Source organism: Embiotoca jacksoni, unplaced genomic scaffold, assembly GCF_022577435.1.
Source record: "Embiotoca jacksoni isolate LCO1_2020_lvr unplaced genomic scaffold, fEmbJac1.0.p SCAF_86, whole genome shotgun sequence".
NCBI lineage: Eukaryota > Metazoa > Chordata > Actinopteri > Embiotocidae > Embiotoca > Embiotoca jacksoni.
Window position 1 is genome coordinate 219,961 of NW_027185443.1, and position 20,483 is coordinate 240,443.

Consider the following 20,483-nt stretch of genomic DNA (forward strand, 5'->3'; position numbering starts at 1 on the left):
AAGTTGGCAGGAGAAAGTCTATAAACAAGCAGCGAGAGTCAGAGGAAGGAGGTTTTTTTTAACAAATGAGCAAACGCTGCAGAAATAATTCCGAGTGAAGACATCTGTATGTGTTTTCATGCTGGGTACATTTGTTTGTTGTGATTTATTAATGAAGATGTTTATTCACGTTAAATTGGAGGGACTGGATTTCTTTTTTTTTTTAATTTAAAATAGGTTCGTAGGAAAAAGAGTTGATCACTCGAATGCTAACGAAACGGATGAAACATCCATCGGGTCAGTGAGCAGCAGCCGAAGACTACGATTAAAAAAAAAATGTTTGAACTCACGAAAACATAGTTTGAAGTACAGTGCACTTAACCACCGACGCTGGTCCCTGATTGGTCCGTCCTCACGAGTGACTGAGCAATAGCTCGGTGGAGCCAGGCTCAGTTTTGATGACATCATAACAAAAACAATGCAAACGACGATAGAGGTTTGTAGTGAATTCAGACCCTGCCTCTGCACACGTTCAAACTGCAGATATGTAACTCCTCAAAAGCTGAGAGTACGTTAAAAATGTGTAACGATGAATTATTAAGCCTGAACACCGCGGCCATAAATACACAATGGGACTGCACACAATCTGGTTTTGTCCACTTTCCCTGCACTTCTGCCCTCACCGCTGTGAGCTTCCACCAACAGCTGGGTCACGGATCCATGAGTGACATTTGCAGTTAGCCAGTTGGGTCAACCATGAAATCATTTTGGCCATTTTACCGCTAATGTGGTGCGAGTCCCCAGTACATTCATTCATTATTGATGAGAGAATAAATCTCTGTGGTGTAGTAGTTGCAGCAGTTACCCGACTGAATCGGCCCCCTTCTGATGAGATGCTTTTTTTTTTTTGTTATACGCCTGGTCATTGGTGTGTGTGTGTGTGTGTGTGTGTGTGTGTGTGTGTGTGTGTGTGTGTGTGTGTGTGTGTGCGTGTGTGTGCGCGTGTGTGTGGGGCTCTGGGGCTTAAAAAAAAAAACAGTCACTGTCAAACACTCAGTTGCACAGTTTTTTTTTCTTGTGTATGTGCTTTCCTTACAGTAAACAAAAAAAACTAAAAAAAAAGGCTGCTTTTTCCAGCTCCGCCAATCCAAGCGCTGTTAGGCAGCAGTCGCCTGTTGCCATGGTAACTACCTGTTAATATTCCAGATGAGTTTTCTTGCTGACAGGAGGGGGAGACGGGGTGGTGGGTGGTGGTGGGTGGGGAGCACCGGCTTCTCGCTACAGGAAATCGATTGGACATTCCTGCAGAAAATGGAGGGGCGGGAGGGGGGACGGGAGGCTGAGACGTGCGGTCAGCACGAGGCCCGCGATACCTGGGATGTTTCGTACCTTCAAAGTGACCTCATCGACCTTGAAATGTCACTTAGAGGCTCAGTGCATGTCGCATATTGCAGATCAAATTGTCGTGATTGGGATAAAAGCTTTAGTTCTTGTGGCGCGATTGTTTTTTTTTTTTTTTTTTTCCTGAAAGTGGTTTTTTTTTTTCGAAAGGAGAGTGTTCAGAGGTCGAGCATTAAGCTATTTTAGGTTTCTTTGCTCCCGAGTGGAAAAAAAACAACCATTCAGGCAGCGATCAACTGTCTCATATAAAGGGATGGCATTGATCACGAATCCCATCATGCCCTGGACTTCATCTCAAACAGTCCAGACAATTCCGTTTTCCATTTCTCTCATTAAAGAACCTCTTTAAAAGAAAAAGAAAATAAAAAAAAATGGTGCTTTTCTCGTGGAAGAGGCAATAAAGTCTGAACAATGAGTTATTAATTACACACACAGGCTGGTGAAAATAAGACAATCAGTCGATCAATCAGTTGGCTGATCAAAAGAGAATAATTGGTAATTTTTCAACTATAGATGCCCAAAGTTTACCTTTTCTACCTTCTCAAATTTTGAGATCTTTTTCTTTTCTCTGCTTTATGTGATAATAAAACAGACAATCGTTAATTCGTGTGAAATTTATGATTCATTTTCTGTCTTTTTATCCTTTCCAACTGAAAGACCGAATGATTAATGCAGAAAATGATAATCGGAATAATTGATGATGATCGTTAGCTGAAGCATTACACATTTGCATAGCTGTAGTGCTGCCAATTTTGGGGGATTTTTTTTTCCGGTCTTTTTATCCGCTCTCGTTTTCACTTTTAGGATCACTGTATTACACCGTTAATACAAACTCTACACTTCCTGTATATGTTTCAAATTAAAAGCCCTCAAGAGGTTTAGTAGACTGAAACTTTGCACTTCTTTAACAAGGCTTTTATTTTTCTGAAACGTTTGCAGGAACGTGTTGTGACTGAAATCGCTCTAAATATTTATTTTGTTGACTTAATTCAATTAAAGCAATAGAAATATACACTATTAACTTATTGTATGTAAACTTGACCAGTTTACAGTATGCAACCTTACAAATGAAGCCGCAACTCAACGTTGTGTGTGAATGTATTTAAACAAAATAGCCCCACACCATATCTGGAGTTAATATCAGTATTCTGAGGATTTTTTTTTTATTATTATTTTTTGCAAAACAGAAGTCAGACAATATGAGTGTAACTTTTTTTTTACATGTCAAATAAAGTAGTATTTTTTTTTTACCAGAACTCAATAAAAAGGTGGAGTGAGGCATTGCCTCTGGCTCAGCGAGAAACCCTAACAGGGATAACAAGACCTTTTTGATTAATGCACAGATACAGAAATGTTTTCCCCCTGGTGTTTTCAGGGAACAAGTGTCTGCTGCAGAAAAATAGCTCCAATTCAAAATGTTAAGGTGTGCCATTAAACCAGCAGTTTTTTCTGAAAGCTCTGTGCAAAACACATCGTCACCTGTGAAAGCGGTACGGCGCCTCTGAAGTTCTAATAAAAAATCTGTTTGATGCCTGTTGGACTTCAAATTCATCTCCCTCTGTGGATGTAGTGGATTCAGAAGATCCTTGAGATGTCTGTCTCGGGTAGTCGGGCCTTTGAATCTGATGTCATGTGTCCCTTTCAGCCGAAAGCTGCGGCATGAAGTCTTTTTCAAAATCCTCTGAATAATATTTTATTGCTTTTCTATCATAAAGCGAAGAATCGGGCTTTTTCTTTTTTCCTGAGTTCTTTTCAGAGCCGGCGCTTTGAAAAGAAAAGAAGAAAAGGTTTTCAACTTTCAAAGACAAACCTGTCAGGTCATGCTTACATTCACCTCCATCAAGGTTCAGTAAACACCGTGTCATGATTTGTGAGAGGGTTTCCAGTGTCTGCTCCACTAAACTCTCACAGGACAACCCGCAGGGAGACTTCTGAATTTTTCTCGGAAATTTTAGAACAGGTAGATGTGAGATTTGGGGGTTTGCATAGTGGAAAGGGAGGTGCTTGAACTGTAGTTATCTAAGTAGTTTTTTGTTTCCGTTTTTATGTATAAATATATCATTTCTGAATGCTTTTGTGAGCCCATTAGCTAAATACAGAGTTAGGAGACTCTTAGCTGAGCATAAAGTCTTGAAATAGAGGGAAACATTTTACAAAGCGCTGTTTAAAGATGAAAAAATATGCCAACCAACACTTCTAAAACTTACACAAGAAATAATATGCTATTTATTAATTTTTTTTTAGGTTCGCCTTTTCCTGCGTCCTGCGGTCTGTATTCTGAGTTGAAATCATTTTAACTGTCTGCAGTCTTGAGCATCATATTTAACTCTCAGATTTAAGAGTGACATTGATTTAAAAAGGAAAACACATCCTTTTAAGCCAAACTATTTCTTCCGGGAGTGTCAAGTTGCAAATACTTCATAAAGTTGAAAAGAACGATCGGTTGTAGGCTAATATGAGCCAATTGTTGCTCTCAGCGTCCCAGAACACAGAGCTGAGTGGGAGCAGGACAAGAATTTTAGTTTTTCTTGTTGGACCATTGATCTACACATTTTCACAAACTATTTGGTTCTTGAAGCTTGTTGATGTAGTTAATACTCGCAGGGTTAGTTTGTAAGCGACCGTAGCTTACGTGGCTCATAGGTCATATTAGAGATGAATTAGTCCGGCACTTTATTCTGAGGACTATATTTAATAAAGACTTCCAAAAAAAAAAAAGGAATAAGATAGCGGTTTGACAACAGTGCGAAAGATCATTGGCTTAGCTCTGTGGCTAATGGGACAGCAAGTTTACACAGTTTATTCAAATGATATCCTCCATGGACCGGTTCACACTCCAACAGAGGAGGTTGGATCTCAAATGTGTGTGGTTTCTTCTTACTCAAATATTGGACTCCATCCTACTGAGCAAGATTCATTTATTGTACCAAAGTGACCATCGGAGTTACATTTCTTTCTTGAAATCCATTTTAAATTCACCAGGCTCATGTAAACATCAAAAATCTGGCTGAAAAGTCGCTTCATTACCACAGCAGCAGCTGTGCGCTTTAAAGCGGGATAATAAAAGACTTCAGGGTCTTTGTTCTGTATTTTCAAACTGTTTTGATCTCTGGGATTTCTTTTCTTTATGTTTATTCCTCTGCTTCTCTGCAAAATGACTTTTCTCAAACCTTTCTCTGGAGCGATTTCCTCCCATACAGACAGCTGTTGTGGCCCTTTACAGCTCAATATTCTCTACATTATTTATGATGACTTGCATGAGCGGCAGTATTTCTGCGGCGATGACTCGGGGGATTTCGGTAGCTTTAAAGTAGTCTTGTCCCCGTGACCCAGTCTCCTTCTTCATCTGCCCGACAGCGATAGAGATGAAGGAAGCCCCCAGAATAGAAAATGCAGGTCATATCTGTTTATCTGGGATTAGACTGTTTCTGGAGAATGCGTACGTGTACCGCTGAGCTCATCCAATTGCCTCGAGGTCACGGAAAGATGTGGTTGAAGTGACACAGAATTATGAGGTTATAAAAGACGCTTCAGACTCTCATGTTGCTTGTCATTTATTAACCAGACGGTCGTTTCGGCGTCCCTTCTTCCCTCCATCTTTTTGCCTTTTTTTTTTTGTCTGCTGGTCTCCATGGGACCAAGCTGGCTTCTTTCTCACCTCTGATATTTATTACACAAACATCACCCAGGATCAAATATTCCTACTTTTTTTTTCTTTTTTTTCTTCAATCCACAGAAACCAAGTGTTGGTGAGAGATAACATGTAACGTGAGTGGGAGGTGGGGAAATAAGAGAGAGCTGCAGACTTGTTTATATGTCTTGATCTGACAAGATGAATAATTCAGCGATGGCGCTCCAGGACTGTATTAAAAGAATAGTTTGGGCAGTGGGGAGAGACAAAAAATGGGAGGAGATGAAGTGCGGGCGACAATGAAGATGGGACGACTCGATAACGGAGAGAACTGTGAATTATTCAAACCCCCCCAACCCCAAAAATCTCCAGCGGAGGAAGGCGTGAATGCCAGTGTGGTTCAGGTGATTAGAGGACACCGGAGAGATTTCTCCGCTTCACTGTGGGACAGCAGATAGAGACGGACTGACAGCTTCCTTTTCACCCCGAGGCCCGAGGAATCCCTGCTTTTCTATTTGCCATCAGGCACTCTTGATTTATTCTTCCAGAACTTTTAACTTTCTTTTGGGCTTTGCTTTCCCCAGACATTTGCGGTGCCGAACAAATTGCAGCAGGGCAAAAGTGATATGCTGTTTACTCTGCACTGTCACAGACTCTTCAAAAATTGCCTGAGTCCCTCTTGATCCCAAATCCTTTGCTTAGAAAAACATGCAATTTAGCAATATAAAGTCCCGCGATCAGGTGTTGAATCATCTTTATTCAAGAGATTTTCTATACATAATCACTGCGAGAGATATAATTACAAACATTAAGCTGCTTTAATCAGCAGTTTTAAATCAACAAAAAGTATTTTTACGTAAAAGAAATCACTCTTCCAGTAGAAATCATCTAATCTTGTAGTTCCTCAATCTTTGAGCCCCTTTTAATTCATTGTTTTGGTTTTAAGGCCCACAGATGCAACAAGCAGCTGACTTCAGTGAAAAAACTTTCGACTAAATGTTCACCACCAAACAGGTTTTGAAACTATCTCAGTGGAGATTTAGCAGCCAGATGTTTTCCTCAGGAGTTGGTGGGTGGCAGCTTAAATTCACCAGGAGTCCAGGAACACAACTTCAAATCTATGCTGATGTAATCTTTTAAAAGCATCTGTTAGCAAACGAGTTCACAACATTTGATGTTTAGAGCTTGTTTCCGACTCATGTAATTTCAAAACTAATGCCGAACTCAAACCTTTGACATCACAGTATGCTGGAGAGAAACTAGGCTCTTTGAAATATCATTCGACTGCATTTAAAGGAGAAAGTGCTCGTCTGCACTTCTACAAAGTATCTGTATCATGGCTTTGCTTATCTGTTTTCATGAAATGTAAATGTCTTTTGTGTGTCTTTTCTAAACATAATGAACTGTACAAATGAGGCTGAGGGTGCACACCATTTCATAAATGGACACTGCTTTTGTGATGTCATCCGTAAGGTTTCCTGAACAGCAGCTTTGAAGCTGAGTTCCAGGTTATACGTACCTTTAGGCTTTAATACAACTCAAACGGGTAAGTTATCTAAAAATTCACAACCGTGAATGAGAAAAGAAACTGGAGACCAAAAACGTTTTTTGTATCAGGCTGTAAACATGTTTGTTTCTGCTCTAAAGTTGCATCTTAAAATCAGCGTCTTTGGGGATTGACTAGTTTTTAGAGCCTCAAATGGCCATTCGAGGAACTGCAGTTTTTGGCACTCGGCTTCATTTTTTTCAGCCGAACAGGTTGCTGCTTGGTGCACACTTGAAGGCATTCAAAGTTGCACGTAAAAATAAGCGACTGTAACAACTAAACTACAACTATTCACACTTTAACATGGTTGGATGACACATTTAAACGATGAGACAAGCTCTTCTTTTGGAGCTCAATGAGGCCCTTAGCCTTTAAACTGTTCTGGGTCAAATCCTAAACCAAAATCTGTTTAAAACCAGTAACCGAACCCTTTAAAAACACTGGCACCCTGTGAGATATCCTCCACTGGGACCACTGTGGTGGCCTTGGAGTTCAAGCACTGGCCGTGAAGCCCAGCATGAACCTTTTTTGCATGTCATTCCCCATCTGTCTCTCCTCGTGTCGACTATTAAAAGCACAGAAAAGTTTCTCCACAACACTTAAAACCAATCAAAAAACTGTCAGCACTGACTTGGGAATTTGCAGGTCAAAATGTACCTATGGAGCATTACTAATTAATGGCACTAAATGTGATGGAAAGTGAGTTTTCTTGGGGGGGGGGGGTGTCTGAGTTACGTAAAATCATTTCAAGAGCATTAAAATGACAGTAATTCAGTGTGAAGCAGCTCCTAACTACACCTTGAAATATACTCATTTAAATGCTGTTGAAATGGTAATTGCAATTATTTAAAATAAAAATAAAAAGTTCCCAAAGTGGTTTTCACTTCTCTGCAAATCATTAGTTTCTGGGGAATCTTTTTATTCCGGAGACCCAAACCAACCATTTTTTTTGTTTGAACACCACATATTTCACTGGAGGAATTTCATTTCTGGACACACCCTAAAAGCTCAGTGGTTAAACAGCAATGGGAAAAGTTGTTATGATAATTATTAGAGGCTCTAAAAAAAAAAAAAAAAATTGGGTCGACCTCCCCGGAAAGGCTGTGGGAAAAAGAGGGAAGCGAGACTTTGACGGGGGAATACAGGAATTCCTGGGCTGTACACTGTGGGAAGAGGACGTGGTGGGAGGAATCTGGAGCTGGACAACTCCCTGGCCTCCTTTTCCTACTGAGGGGAAAACTCCTCCAAAATGAGCCTGCTGCTCTGTGTCCACTGCATGGGTCTTTTGTCTTATGTGCTGGCAACCAAACACAGACAAATTGACCAAGTTCCTCTATGCTGTAATTACTGTTTGCTGAGTAATGGCGTATCCCACTGCGGCGTGTCATTAGGATTAGCGCTCGGCGCGGTGTCGCTCTCCATTCTTCTGTAGCAAAAAAAAACAAAAACAACAACAACTCAATATCCAATCTGTCACGAGTTACGCCACACAGCCAAACAAAGCCTGGCTGCAGTAACAGCACCTAAATGGATTAAGTCTCGCCAGCCAAACATAATCTGCTGCACCTTGTTTGCGGGGCGAAAAGAAAACCAGCGAACACACCTGCGATTATAACAAGATGTTATGTAAAAGGACAATGCACAAGCTCGCACTTTGGATTCATGACTTTGAAGTGGCTCGTTGCATAATTGGCTAAGTTATAGTTCAAGTTAGGAAGTCAAAAAAACAGAAGGAGAGGGAATTAGAAGAGGGCTCGATTTTCACTTCAGAGGAAATACATTTTAAAGATATGCAACTATGTTAAAATAATGTCCTCTGATTCATCTACCTTCACTGTTAAAAAGAAACCTTTGTGTGAAAGAACAAATTCATTAAAACATTCAATCTGGGTTTATTTTCATTACATCAGCTGCGATGTTTTCACCCAAAAAAAAAATGAAGATATAGTCATCTGTGACTCCATGTTTAATCATTTTATGTTTGCTGTTGCTGGTGAAATGAATGTGGGGTTTTATCATCCAGTTTACCAACCAACCAATATTGAGCTGAAAGTGCCGATTTGCATTTCTGGACTCTTTTCCAGTTTGCATTTTTCTGCTATTTCATGGTTTTTAATTAGAAATCAGCCACACAAAAAAAAAAAAAAAAAAAGTGAGGGGGCTGAAATGTTCTGCAGATTAAAACTTAGCGAAATATGATACATAAATGCCGCTTTTGACCTTTTTTGGGCTCTGTTCTGCCTGCAGGTGTGCTGAGCCTGCCGGAGAGTCTGAACCTGCACCGGGACCAGCAGCGCTCGGGGAGGGGCAGCGAGGGTCAAGGATACACCCAGGCCGAGCTGCGCACGCTGGAGCAGTCGCTGCTCGCTACCCGGGTGGGAAGCATCGCAGAGCTGAGTGAGTGTCATCTTTATACGGAACACACAGCGAGAACAGACTCCACAGAGGTTTAACCGGGTTGGAAGGAAATGAAACCGACTTAAATTATGCAATTTATCACTTCTAAAGCTGTAAAAAAAAATCTTTTAAGATTTCACAGTGTTTGTATTAATGATGAAATATTCCAAACCGAAGGTTAACTTACAAGCTTTTCCTGCGTTTCCTCCCATTGTTGTCTGTAAATTGAACTCGGTCAGGTGTCATCGTGCAACCTTAGTATGAAACTGTGGTCACATGACGTTTAAAATACAGACAGGTGATGAATTAAAGTAAGAACCTGAAGGTCAGAGCCCTGCAGCGAGGTGACTCGACGGCTCTCTGACGCTGTGGGGGGTTTTGATTTGGGACCACTTGTCCCCGCCAGAGGGAAGGGTCACCGCAAATCAATACAAGCTGTGCTGAAAGATCATCTTTATCCTTTGATGAAACGTTTCCACCCTGGAAACAGTGGTCTCCATCCACCTACGAGGTGTCACCGAATGGTATCGTGAAAATTTTGGGAGTCATATTCTGTGGCCTTCGCAGTCACCAGATCGCAACGTGTTCAGATGCCTCTTTCGACTACCATCATCTAAACACTGAGCGAGGGAAGTTATACGTGTCCAATTAACGCTCCCAAGAGAAGTTAGGACTGATGAGGGAATCTCTTTAAGTTTCCTCAACTGTCTCGATCCTCCTTCTAAAAATTCGCAAGTAGTTCTTCATGAAAATTGCCAACTCGAGAACCCTGAAGATCTCACGAGCGGACCCAGTCCAGAAAAACGTTGGCATTCAGCTGCTGTGGCCGCAGAAACACAAATATGTGCCACGACTTTGAAAAGCTGAAGAGATGCTCTAAAACTCTTTGTTCAGAGTCAGAAGGAAAACTCACGTGTCCATCCGCCGATCGACCGCAAAACAGCAGCGTGGTGCGCACGTTATGCAACAACCAGGCTGCAACGAGCACGTGATCGGTGATTACAGTATTAACTCGTGTGGTTAATAGCTGTCACTATTTAATTCAGACATAGGTATCAAAATAAAACAGAATAAATATTACATTTATGAGGCTACACGGAATATTACGTTGTTTAAAAAAAAATTGTGTATGTCACAGTGTCAATACCACCCATATATTTAAGGTTGCATTTTGCTTTTCTGCACTTCTAATTATACAATTCTGTAAATTGTATTATCTATTATGTTTAAAATGCCATGAAAATACTCGGATTTAATGATATTAAATGCCAACGTTAAATATTTGCATCTCAGGCCCAGAACTAAATGCTCGCTGAACAGAACTGCGTATAAAACCTCTAAGTTCAGCTCACAGTAAATGCGGCAGTAATTGTTCCGGACATTAAAACTGATCGTTTAAGGACTTATTTCCATGTCTATTTGCCAAAATAGCTCCATTTGTGTGAGGGAATGCACACTCCCAGTCCCCGCGGGCTGTCACGGAGGTCTAACCCGACCCGCCATCATTCCTCCGTCCCTCTCATCCGTCTCTCCTCCCTCAGCCGCCGACGCACTGCAGCCAGGAACTGTTCTATTACAGCTGCTCCGACACCTGTTTACGAGTCGCGCCCGGGGACCTTTAAATCCAAGGTCACCGCCTCAGAGGCTTTTAACCTCAACTTGAAAGGGAGCGCTCCACCTTTAACTCTGACGCCTCCCGCCCCCGTCCCCGTCCTTTTCACAGCCTCGCGTTAGATCATCCTGTCACCCGCAGACGTTTGCACGATGTGTGGCTGTGCGTTTTGTGTCCACGCACATTTGTCCTGGATGACTGTTGGCTTCGACCCGGTAGCACATTAGAAACCAGTAAATCACTGTGCATCATTGATTGAAGTAAGAATTCAAGGTCTTGTCCTCAGCCTGTGGGCAGTTTGTGGAGCAGGCCGTCCATCATCATCACCTATGCTGAAATAAAATCGACACAAGGGAAGAAAATGCTTTGACATCCACTGCACCTAATAATGAAACATAAGTAATATGATCTGCAGCCAGATATCACACCGAGGCACGTAATACACCAGTCAGTCCACTAGAGGGTACCGTTTTAGTGGCCTCGCCAAGGCGGAAAAACTATACGCATGTTTGATTAGTAACAAAGGAGGAGGTCATGTGACGAAGTACAAAGAGTGATAAAGTCAGAGGAGGTTGTGGGTGGTCGGATGGAATAAACAGAAATTTTACCTCGTCAACTGGTGCTCGAGTCCGTGAAAAGGCCAAAAATAACGTAGATTTCTTCTAAGTAACATACTGTACTGTTGTATTTTAAAATCTTTTTTCTGTTTGCCGTAGTTTTAGAAGAGAGACGAGGAAAATCTGTTCCTGGAAATGATGACATGCACACAGATTTAACAAGACGATGAAAAGTTGAAACCTTTTTATTGACGGCTCATTATAATTGCTGACAGGCTGCATGATAAGAGACAAAACCTTATATGAAAACTATAAACGTAAAAAGCAAAGAAAATGACATACTGCATGTAGGAGCTTTCCTTTGATGTCAATTCAAGGATTCCCAGCATGAACTGCGGTAGCAAAACTTACGTTTAGGATAAAAGCAAATAAGTGCGTTTACCTCCTGCAATTGCCGGTGAAAATGCCAATACGCAATAGAGAGCAACTGTTCTGTGGTTATTCTTGCTAATTTGAACATATCTGTCCAAAAGATGCTGTACTTGTATCGGAAGGCAGAACAAACAAAAAAAAGCAGAGACGGCTGCTTGTTTGATTCCTGTTTAATGCACCGTGTGCCGGACTCCCTCTGCTGCGCTGCCTCAGCTGGGCCTCCTCACCTCCGGGGTCGGCCACGCCATCGCTGCCAGAAGCTGACGTGGGGCTCGTAAATGCGGTCGCTGCCAACTGCTCTCGGTCATTTAGTGGATTTCAGTGGGTTACTGTGGCATGGTTTCCTCCCCGTGCTGCGCTATGTGAACAGATTGATCAACATTTCACAAATCGCTGAATAACAGCGAGTGTGAATCTGCTTATCGAGTGCACGATGACTGCAGTAAGGGTTCTACTTTAAACATGTTGCGCCATCTGCCTTCGCAAGGAACGTAAAGAGACGGCGTCTCTGGAGATTTAGCTTTTCATTTCAGACACATCTGCACATATATAGTTTATTCATCAAAACAGGTGCAACGAAGTCCAGGAGAAGTTTGCTTGTTATTTAAAGTGCAGCTTGCGTGCAATCAGCCACTCCGATGAATGATAATCTGTTTATTTCTTACAGTCGACAAATATTCAAAGCGTTTTCAAATCTGGATTTATTTATTTTTTCAATTAGCCACACAAAATTACTTTTTTATTGTAACATAATTTGGATGTTGGTAATCAAACAATCCGCCAAGTTGCAAAAAACATTCTGACAACATGCAGTAGTTCATTTCTATTCTGCCAAAATAGCCCGTCTTGTAATCTGTAGTGATCGTAGCATTGTTCAATTATTTTATGATGTTCAGGCACTGGAAGAACTGATGGTCCTTCTGTATCAGAAAACATCAGACACATTTATTGATTCGCATTGATCCACTGAAGCTCTCAGCAATGTAGTAAAATTTCAACCTGAAAAAAGTATAATCAGTCAGTAATAACTTTACAGCTGCAAGACCGAAATCATTTGGCTCTGTGGGTAGAAGATTTGCTGGAGAACTTTTAAAATAAAATAAGTCTCTTTGTTCTCATCATCTGAGGGAGAGTGAGATTTAAAAAACTCAAAACTGTAAATTACACAGCAAATAACAGCCTCGTAGCAACGAGTCAGTAAACATCGAAGTTATTAAACCTGCCCTAAAAATCCTCAACTGCAAATGTGCCAAATTTGATGCGAAGGAAATGAAGCACAACAAACGCTGCATCCATTTTAGTGACAGTAGGCAGCCTCTTCACTGAAGGCGACACGCTCGGCAACCTTCAAAAAATAAAGATTTATAGGAGGCGTTTAATAGCAGGTGGAAAGGGTGGACTAAAATCACAAAGTTTTCCTTTTGTTGCTTAACTCTAAACACAGATGGGAGTCAAGATTTTAGTCTTGTGTTTTGTGTACCGTCCCTCCACCCCGACCACCTCCCTGTATGTCAGTGCAGTTAATAAATGCAGAGCTTCGCTGACTCATAAAAAAGTTTCCTCTGACTGTAATCGAGTTAGCGTTTTTCAAGATAAGAGAGATAAGAGAGTTCATTGCATTTACAAATGTTTATCTATCTGGGGAAGGTTTGGCTGAACATACGTGTTCTTTTTACAGCAACTCCCTGTTCACATTTACAGCCAGAAAACATAAGATAACAAGAACAGTCATTAACAGAGCCGGAAATCAACCGTTAACAACAGTGTAGGCTGAATTAAAGCCGTCGCGGTAGGGTTTCGTGTTTCGTTGATTCTGCAGAGTATCCGGCGGGAATGCTGCAATAAAGATGGAGGAGTATTTTCTAATTCAGTTCAGCCACGTTGTTCCTGGGACATCAGTCTGCCTCTGGAGTGGGTGACGTTTGGGCCGGAGCAGCGAAGATGAGATATAAGATGGCAATTTTCCACCCAGAAGATTGTAGATAAATAAAAAAAACAGTGGTTATTACTGTAGAGCTCTCCGACAGATATAGTGTGGTTGTCTGTTTTATGTGGAAATGTGTCCTCTTCTTAGCACACATGATGAAAAAAATTTAAATAAAAAAAACATGGTCGATGAACATATTTTTAAAATAACCCAATGACACTCGAAAAAGTCTGCCGCAAACTGTGTCAGGGGAGAAATACAGTGAATCACTTCAAAACAAAAACAAATAACTTCATTATGGAAGAAAATATGTGCTTTATCTAAAAATAAAGGAACACAATATGAGCGTTTTCATAAGACCTAACAAAGAGAGGCCTTTCAGTCGTCTGCTCTGTGATTCCAGCGTGTGCAGAAAACATTTTAAAGCGAGCTTTGGGCTGCAGAATTGTATCGGGGGACATCAGACATATACACGTACGTCACCCCCCCCCCCCCCCCCCAAAAAAATATTTGTCCAAAAATTTGTCCAAAAAAATATTTGTCCAAAAATTTGGTTCATTACAAAATATCTGCAGAAATAGAGACATTGTCATCAGTCTCAGCCATGCTTTCTATTTGGTGTTAATGTTGACATGCTACCGTGCTAAACTAAGAACCAGTGACATTCCCATTAGCTTCAGTTGTACTTCCTGTTTAGTGCGCACGTTAGCACGCCAGCACTGAAATGGTGAGCATGATAAACATATGCTTGCGTAACATTGGCATGTCGGCATTGTCATTATGAGCTTTTTGGCATGCTGATGTTAGCATTTAGCTCAAAGCACCATTGCCATAGAGAACCATAGGCATTCTCATTTGAACTCCGAAACGTTTTAAATGTTTATTTCAATTATCATCACCAAATGCAGCTATTGTTGTTGTTGGGTTTTTTTTTTGCAAAGATGTTTCATGTTTAATAATGCAGCTGGAGGGCAGTTGTGTTCCTGTCCTGCCCCGTTAGTCTTAACAGATTGTGGCAAGAATAAAACAGAATCTTTTGGGACGTAAATCTATCCAGCTAGATTCCTGGAGAGTCCGAGGACACCAGGTTTGTCCTGTTTTTGTCGAATGGGAGAAACGAGGTCCTGCCAAAAGAATACGAGCATTTCTGAAGCGTATGTGAATTGTAGCACCCGTGGCATCAAACGCAGAGTAGAGTGGAGGCTGATGGAGGTTGCCAGTCATCTAAGTTGGGACCTGGTTGATTTGCGGTAATAAATCCAATGAAATAATGAGAAATCATGTGTTAATGATGTGAAAATGCGACACACACGAGTGTCGCAGCAAGAATGTGGAGCGGACCCACGACGGGGGAGCAGGTGTTTCGTTCTCAGACGCTCGCTCCACTCACGTATCGCACGTCAAATCCTCTCAGCACGTCTGAATTGTTTAAACTGAAATCAATTTGAACCTATTAGCTCAACAGCTGAACAATAAACAAAAATGACTTGAAAGTAAAGCGGCGGCGCAGAGCCGGTTTTCAGGGCAATTTCACACCTGACTTATTCTGTAATTAATTGATAATAAAAGAGGCCGTTAAAGAGCAACATTCATCACAACATTCATAATTTCATTCTCACAAGGTGGAAAAGTAAATCTTTTATTTCTGAGGTCGCCATTATCTCCCTGGTCATCCTGTACGCTCATATTTCACGTCTTTGTCTGAGCGAGGTGAGCGGATCGCCGACGGGTGTTTCTCTCTCTGTTTCCACTCCGCGTTTGTGTGGCAAAAAGGATCCATAGGCGCCGGACTGACATATTGTGACCGGGTGTGACAGAGAAAGAGGCCGTTCGTCTGTCAGCACGGCCGGCTGCCCTGTGGGTCGGACAGCAGCCATGAGGCAAATAAACGGTGTAATGTAATACAGTGCAGGCCTCTGACAAAGTGCCATATCAAGGTACCTGTCTGCCACAGAAAAGCAACTCGGTGTTCAGTGTCTTGCCTAAAAGCATATGGATTGGGCAATTAGTGGACAACCAACTATGTACTGTGCAGTTAAATTACTGTTTTTATCAAAGGAGTCTGGTGGCTTTCAAGAGAGCATAGTAGTGTCATACCGGTCTTGCTGTTACCCCCGGTAACCACCGGTGTCACCAGAAATCTGAAAGAATTTCAACTTCACGCATGATGGACCAAATCGTTGTTTCTTTCTATTTGACAACTAAATTGTCAACTTTTTTTGGGGGACTAATTGTCACATTTCTTCTTCTTTCTTTTTTTTTTCTTTTTTTTTTTTACGCCAATGGGTTTTGTCCACGGGGGGGGGGGGGGGTGTTAAACACCGGAGGCGCCGCTCGCTCTGTATTTTCCCTGGCTGACAACGGGCAGCTTGAAAAATGAGTCACGGTGTATTGTATTGTGCATAGGCAGAGAGGGAAAGTGCTTACTCTTCAGGGCTGAGTGGGTTTCACAAATGGAGGAATCCCTCTCTCCTTCCTCCTTCTGCAAAGCTGCAGGAGTTGTGCGCCGGTTTGAAAGGCTACAGCAAATTGCACTGCGATGGGATGTTATTGCTCTTTTTTTCTTTTTTTTTTTTTTTTCAGGAAGTGATTATTCTGCTTGCTGAATACCTGCCTGAGCATGATTGTTGGCTGCAGTGCACATTGAGCATTTTTTTTTATTTATTGTGTGACCACATGCTTTAAATTTCAACGGCCTTCACTCTCATGACAAATCATTATTGAAAAATCATACTTTTCCTTCTCTTTTTAACCCCCTACGTGTCATTAACATCTCTTCTCGCTTTTTAAAGCCGTGAGTCAGACATCCTTCCCGTCCTCTCCGCTCCATTATCCCTCACCCAGGATGAGAATACGGGATAATGGAATCGCTTCGCGCACACAGAGAGGTGTTACATTTCATCTCCAGCCCGTCCGTGCTATTCTCATTTTTCATTATATTACAGTTAAGCTACTTTCCCTACTTCGCCATGCATCATCATTCCTAATCTCTCACAGTCTGACCCATTTCCCAGCAGGTGATGGTAAAGAAGAAGGGGGGAAAAAAAGGAGACAAATGAGTCGATTAGGTTTCTCTTGAGTTGATAGAAGCTCATAAAAAAACATCACGCAGTTAGTAAACGGCGTGATAAGGTTGCATTTCTCTGTTTTTAAGCTTTTATCCATCAGACCTCTTCAGCTCCTGATGGTGATGTCAGCCTCACGTCCTTTTCAGGATCTGTCTAATGGATATGTCAGTATGCTGGTTGTCATTTTATGCCCTCCTCACTTCCTTTTCTGCTGTCGTCTCAGAGGTCCGCAGTGCCATTCATCACGTACTCTGTCCATCTTAGAGTCACCGTGGTTTCAAGAATATCTAAAAAAAAAAAAAAAAAAAAAAAGGGCTTTAAAGATGAGCCCGTCTCATTCAGTCACCGGAACAGGGTGCGGCCATTTTTTTCTTATCTGTCTCCCAGCACCTTTAGGAAAACAGCGAGGGCATGCTGACACAAACAACTCTCCTCACAATCGCTCTAAGCACACACACACACACACACACACACACACACACACACACACACACACACACACACACACACACACACACACAAAAGAGCCTCGTGCTGGAGAATCCTGTAGCCTCCTGCAGTAATTACGTGAGGCTGGCTTCATTATTGTATAATAGTTTAATGCCTCTGGATACCAACCACAGGATCCTGCTCGCTCACCGCAGCTCAGTGGAGAAGATTGAATGGAGATTAAAAAGACAGCTCGTGGAATAACTCTAGGATTTTTTTTTCTAAGAGAAGGTTTTCTGGGCTAAATTTCCCAGAAAAATGAGATCTTTCTCCGTTTGGATCCCTGTAACATAAAAACACGCTCTTGGTCATTTCAAGGACACCAGACATCAAGGTCAAAGCATCAACTCACTACCTAAGTGTGTACCGACAATCACCTTCACTTTGAACCATTTGAATGCAATGAAAGCAAAAATTACCTGTAGTATCACTTCAAAAGGAAAGCATTTAGGCAGATAGGAACTATATTTTGAACTTCCCAGTAAGAATGGCTTTGGTAATTAGCAAGTCAAATGATTTCTCTCAAACTTGAGTTAATAGACATTTTTAAAGATTTTAACTAACGAAGGGACATGATTTTCAAATATTTTAGTTTTCATTCAAATGTTAAAACTCTATTAGTAGATGTGACTATCGTTCTTCCTTAATTCCCCTTTTTTTTTATTGACAACTGGTTGTAATGCGCTCCCCCCCTCCCCCGTCAGAAGGTGGCGGTAATGCACCTAAAAGCTGTTTGCTAGCTGCCGTTAAACAACATAAGAAGCAGAAGAACGCGTTATTACGAGGCGCCGTAGCTTTGCAGGTAAAAATGTGTTGGTTAAGAGCGAATTTCGAATTGTAATTGTGCTTGAAGTGCCGTTCCCTTATTTTAACACGAGAAGGGAAAATCAGACACATCAGGTTAGCGTTGGAGACTTGAAAGCGCGTTGGGTGTTTAAGTTAATACGTCTTTAAGGTTATGCACCCTTCGTTGTCATGACAACACTAAAACACGGTTTTATAGAAAAAAAAAAAAAGTCCCAACTAATTTTTGGAAATGGAAATTTCCGCGGTAGCAGCACGTGACTTAAACGCATTTAGTGCCACCTTGGGCCTCTCTTCAGAAACATGAGCGGGTGCTCTTTCGTCCTCTGTAACCCATCGACAACATTTTCAAAAGTTGATGCACGAGCCCAGAATGCGAAGGAAGAGCCAGGACAGACCGCGGGTAAAGATCTCAGCAGTTTACTTGCCAAATGAATATGCATCACATGGCGACTTGCCGGCAGCAGCGAATGGGGAAGAAAAAACAAAAAAAACAAAAACAAACAAGCGGAGCCAGAGATTCACTTAAAGAATGACCCATCACGCCCCGAACAACCGTGCGCTCCGTTCCTACAGACCCGTAGTGGGCAGCGAAGTGAAGGTGATGCAAGTGATTACACAACATCAAACACAGGACCAATTTCAAACCGTAATGAGGCTTTTTCGTCTCCGGGTTCTCGAGATGTTTTTGTCCCGCAAGGACACAAACAGCGACTGAGGGCTCTTGAATTTAATAACCATCGGCTCGCTGGCGCCGGAGATTAAACTGGGATTACTTACTTTCCTGTTCGTGTACAAGGTCAGCAGCGTGCGTTTTAAGTCTCCCGTCTGAGCGGCTGGTCGACGCACAGAGTGTTGGAGTCTAATTAAAGTCTATTGAAGGTGCTGCGTTTTCCAACGATGGCGGAAGCATGCGCGCAGTCTGTAAACCAGCGTGAGCGTTGGAATGCGCGTCACCTCTCCGCAGAGGTAGCCCACGACACCCGCAGGCAGATGTTCCTCATTAATGATTATTACCCGTCAGCCCGACACGCGAGAGCCGAGGCCCGCTCGACATCGCCTCACTCAGCTCTCTGTGACTTCAGTGGCTGAGGGACGGGCTGAAGTTATCTGTGCTTAACGTCCGCTCCGCGACCGAGTCCTGCCGCAATGAGACGGACGTTTCACCGCAGACTGTTTCCCCCTTTCGCAGCGGTGCTGCTGGGAGATAATGCAGCCCCACTAATTGAGTGTTTTGGAGGGAGCCAAAAGGGCTAATAGAAGTTTGGAGGTAATAAGGCGGTGAATTGAACAGGCTGCTCTTCGCTCTCACCTCGCCATTTCCAGAAAAAAAAAAAAAGGAATAAAAAAAGAAAGAGAGAGGCCAGACAACTGTTTGGAGACAAATAATGGCAGCTGGAGGCGACAAAGCTTTGATGAAAGGACACTTTAAGAAAGGGTGCTGATAGCTGGTGGTGTTTTGACTGGACTTTTTTTTTCCATCGAGAACCTCGCCGGTTTCACACATAAACAGTTCATCAATGACTCGTCTTTTATTCATATAAAATGAATTACCCTCTGGAGCATTATCGCAGGTTACATTAAGACTTGTTGAGGTTCAGTGAAGGCCGGTGGAGGTTTCTGAGTAACAGAGCAGAAGGAATAAGTGTAAAGGATCCAAGACAAGTATCACAAGTATGATTTTACTGTGGTTCCACACATCGAGAGGCTGGACTGTTTTCCCAAAGTGTTGTTTCTACAAAAGACTTTTTGTTCACGGCTTTTCTTCAGGATATTATTTTGAGAGTGTCAATCATGATGACACCTTTTCTTTTTTTTTTACAATTTTTGAAAAAATATCCGGTAAATTATATGACAAAGGACAGCAGTTTGTAAAGGAGTTGCCTCTAATTAGACCTGTGGTTTTCAAATGATTCGAATAATAAATATTTCTGTTAAATACTCATTGTTGGTGACACAGTCCATGTAAGAGAAAATTGTACAAGAGATTGTTAGAAAAGATGCAGTGAATGTTTCATGGCTTTAAGACTGGCTGCCAGTCGGTCCACCACTTTAGTCTAGACGGAAGTAGCTCAACAAACTTTGGATGAATTTCCAAGAAACTTTCTACAAGTAGCCACGGTACCCCCCGAGGATAAATTCTAATGACTTTGACGAGCCCATCACTTTTCTTCCCGTGTCACCATGAGGCTGACATTCAGGGTTGTTTTTGTGAAATGCCTTGACATGTTTGGTACGCACGTTCGCGAACCGCTCAAAGTGAATTAAAACATCTTTGATGATCCCTTTTTGTTTCTATCGCCATCATCATGTCAAAACATGTTGGTTTATGACCAAACCTACTGACATTACGATTAGCGTCTTAACTTGCGAGGCGGCGGGATGGGCGAGATCGCTCAATCACACGAGAATCCGGCTCGTCAGGTTTCAGCATCCCGTGAGGATCTCCAGATAGCTCCGGATAGATCTCCAGGTACCATTGTGGTTTAAATGTAACGACAAGAAAAAGCCACTGCCGAGTATTTTTCTTTTTTTTTAAGCACTGGTTAGCAGTTTTTGAAGACGACCTTTCAGGTCGTTCATGAGGCCAGTTTAATTAGCCACACGTGTAGTTAAATGTTTAGGGTGAATTAACAAATG

The 20,483-nt window shown here is 42.0% G+C and overlaps 1 protein-coding gene across 1 annotated transcript in view; it reads left to right on the top strand.

Annotated features, from left to right (window-relative positions):
• The window catches only part of LOC138192446 (ankyrin repeat and BTB/POZ domain-containing protein 3-A-like), a 156,981-nt gene that overhangs the window by 100,016 nt on the left and 36,482 nt on the right, over positions 1 to 20,483 (top strand). The window contains 1 exon segment of the mRNA XM_069139842.1: positions 8,805 to 8,954. Coding sequence (XP_068995943.1) covers positions 8,805 to 8,954 — 150 coding nt within the window.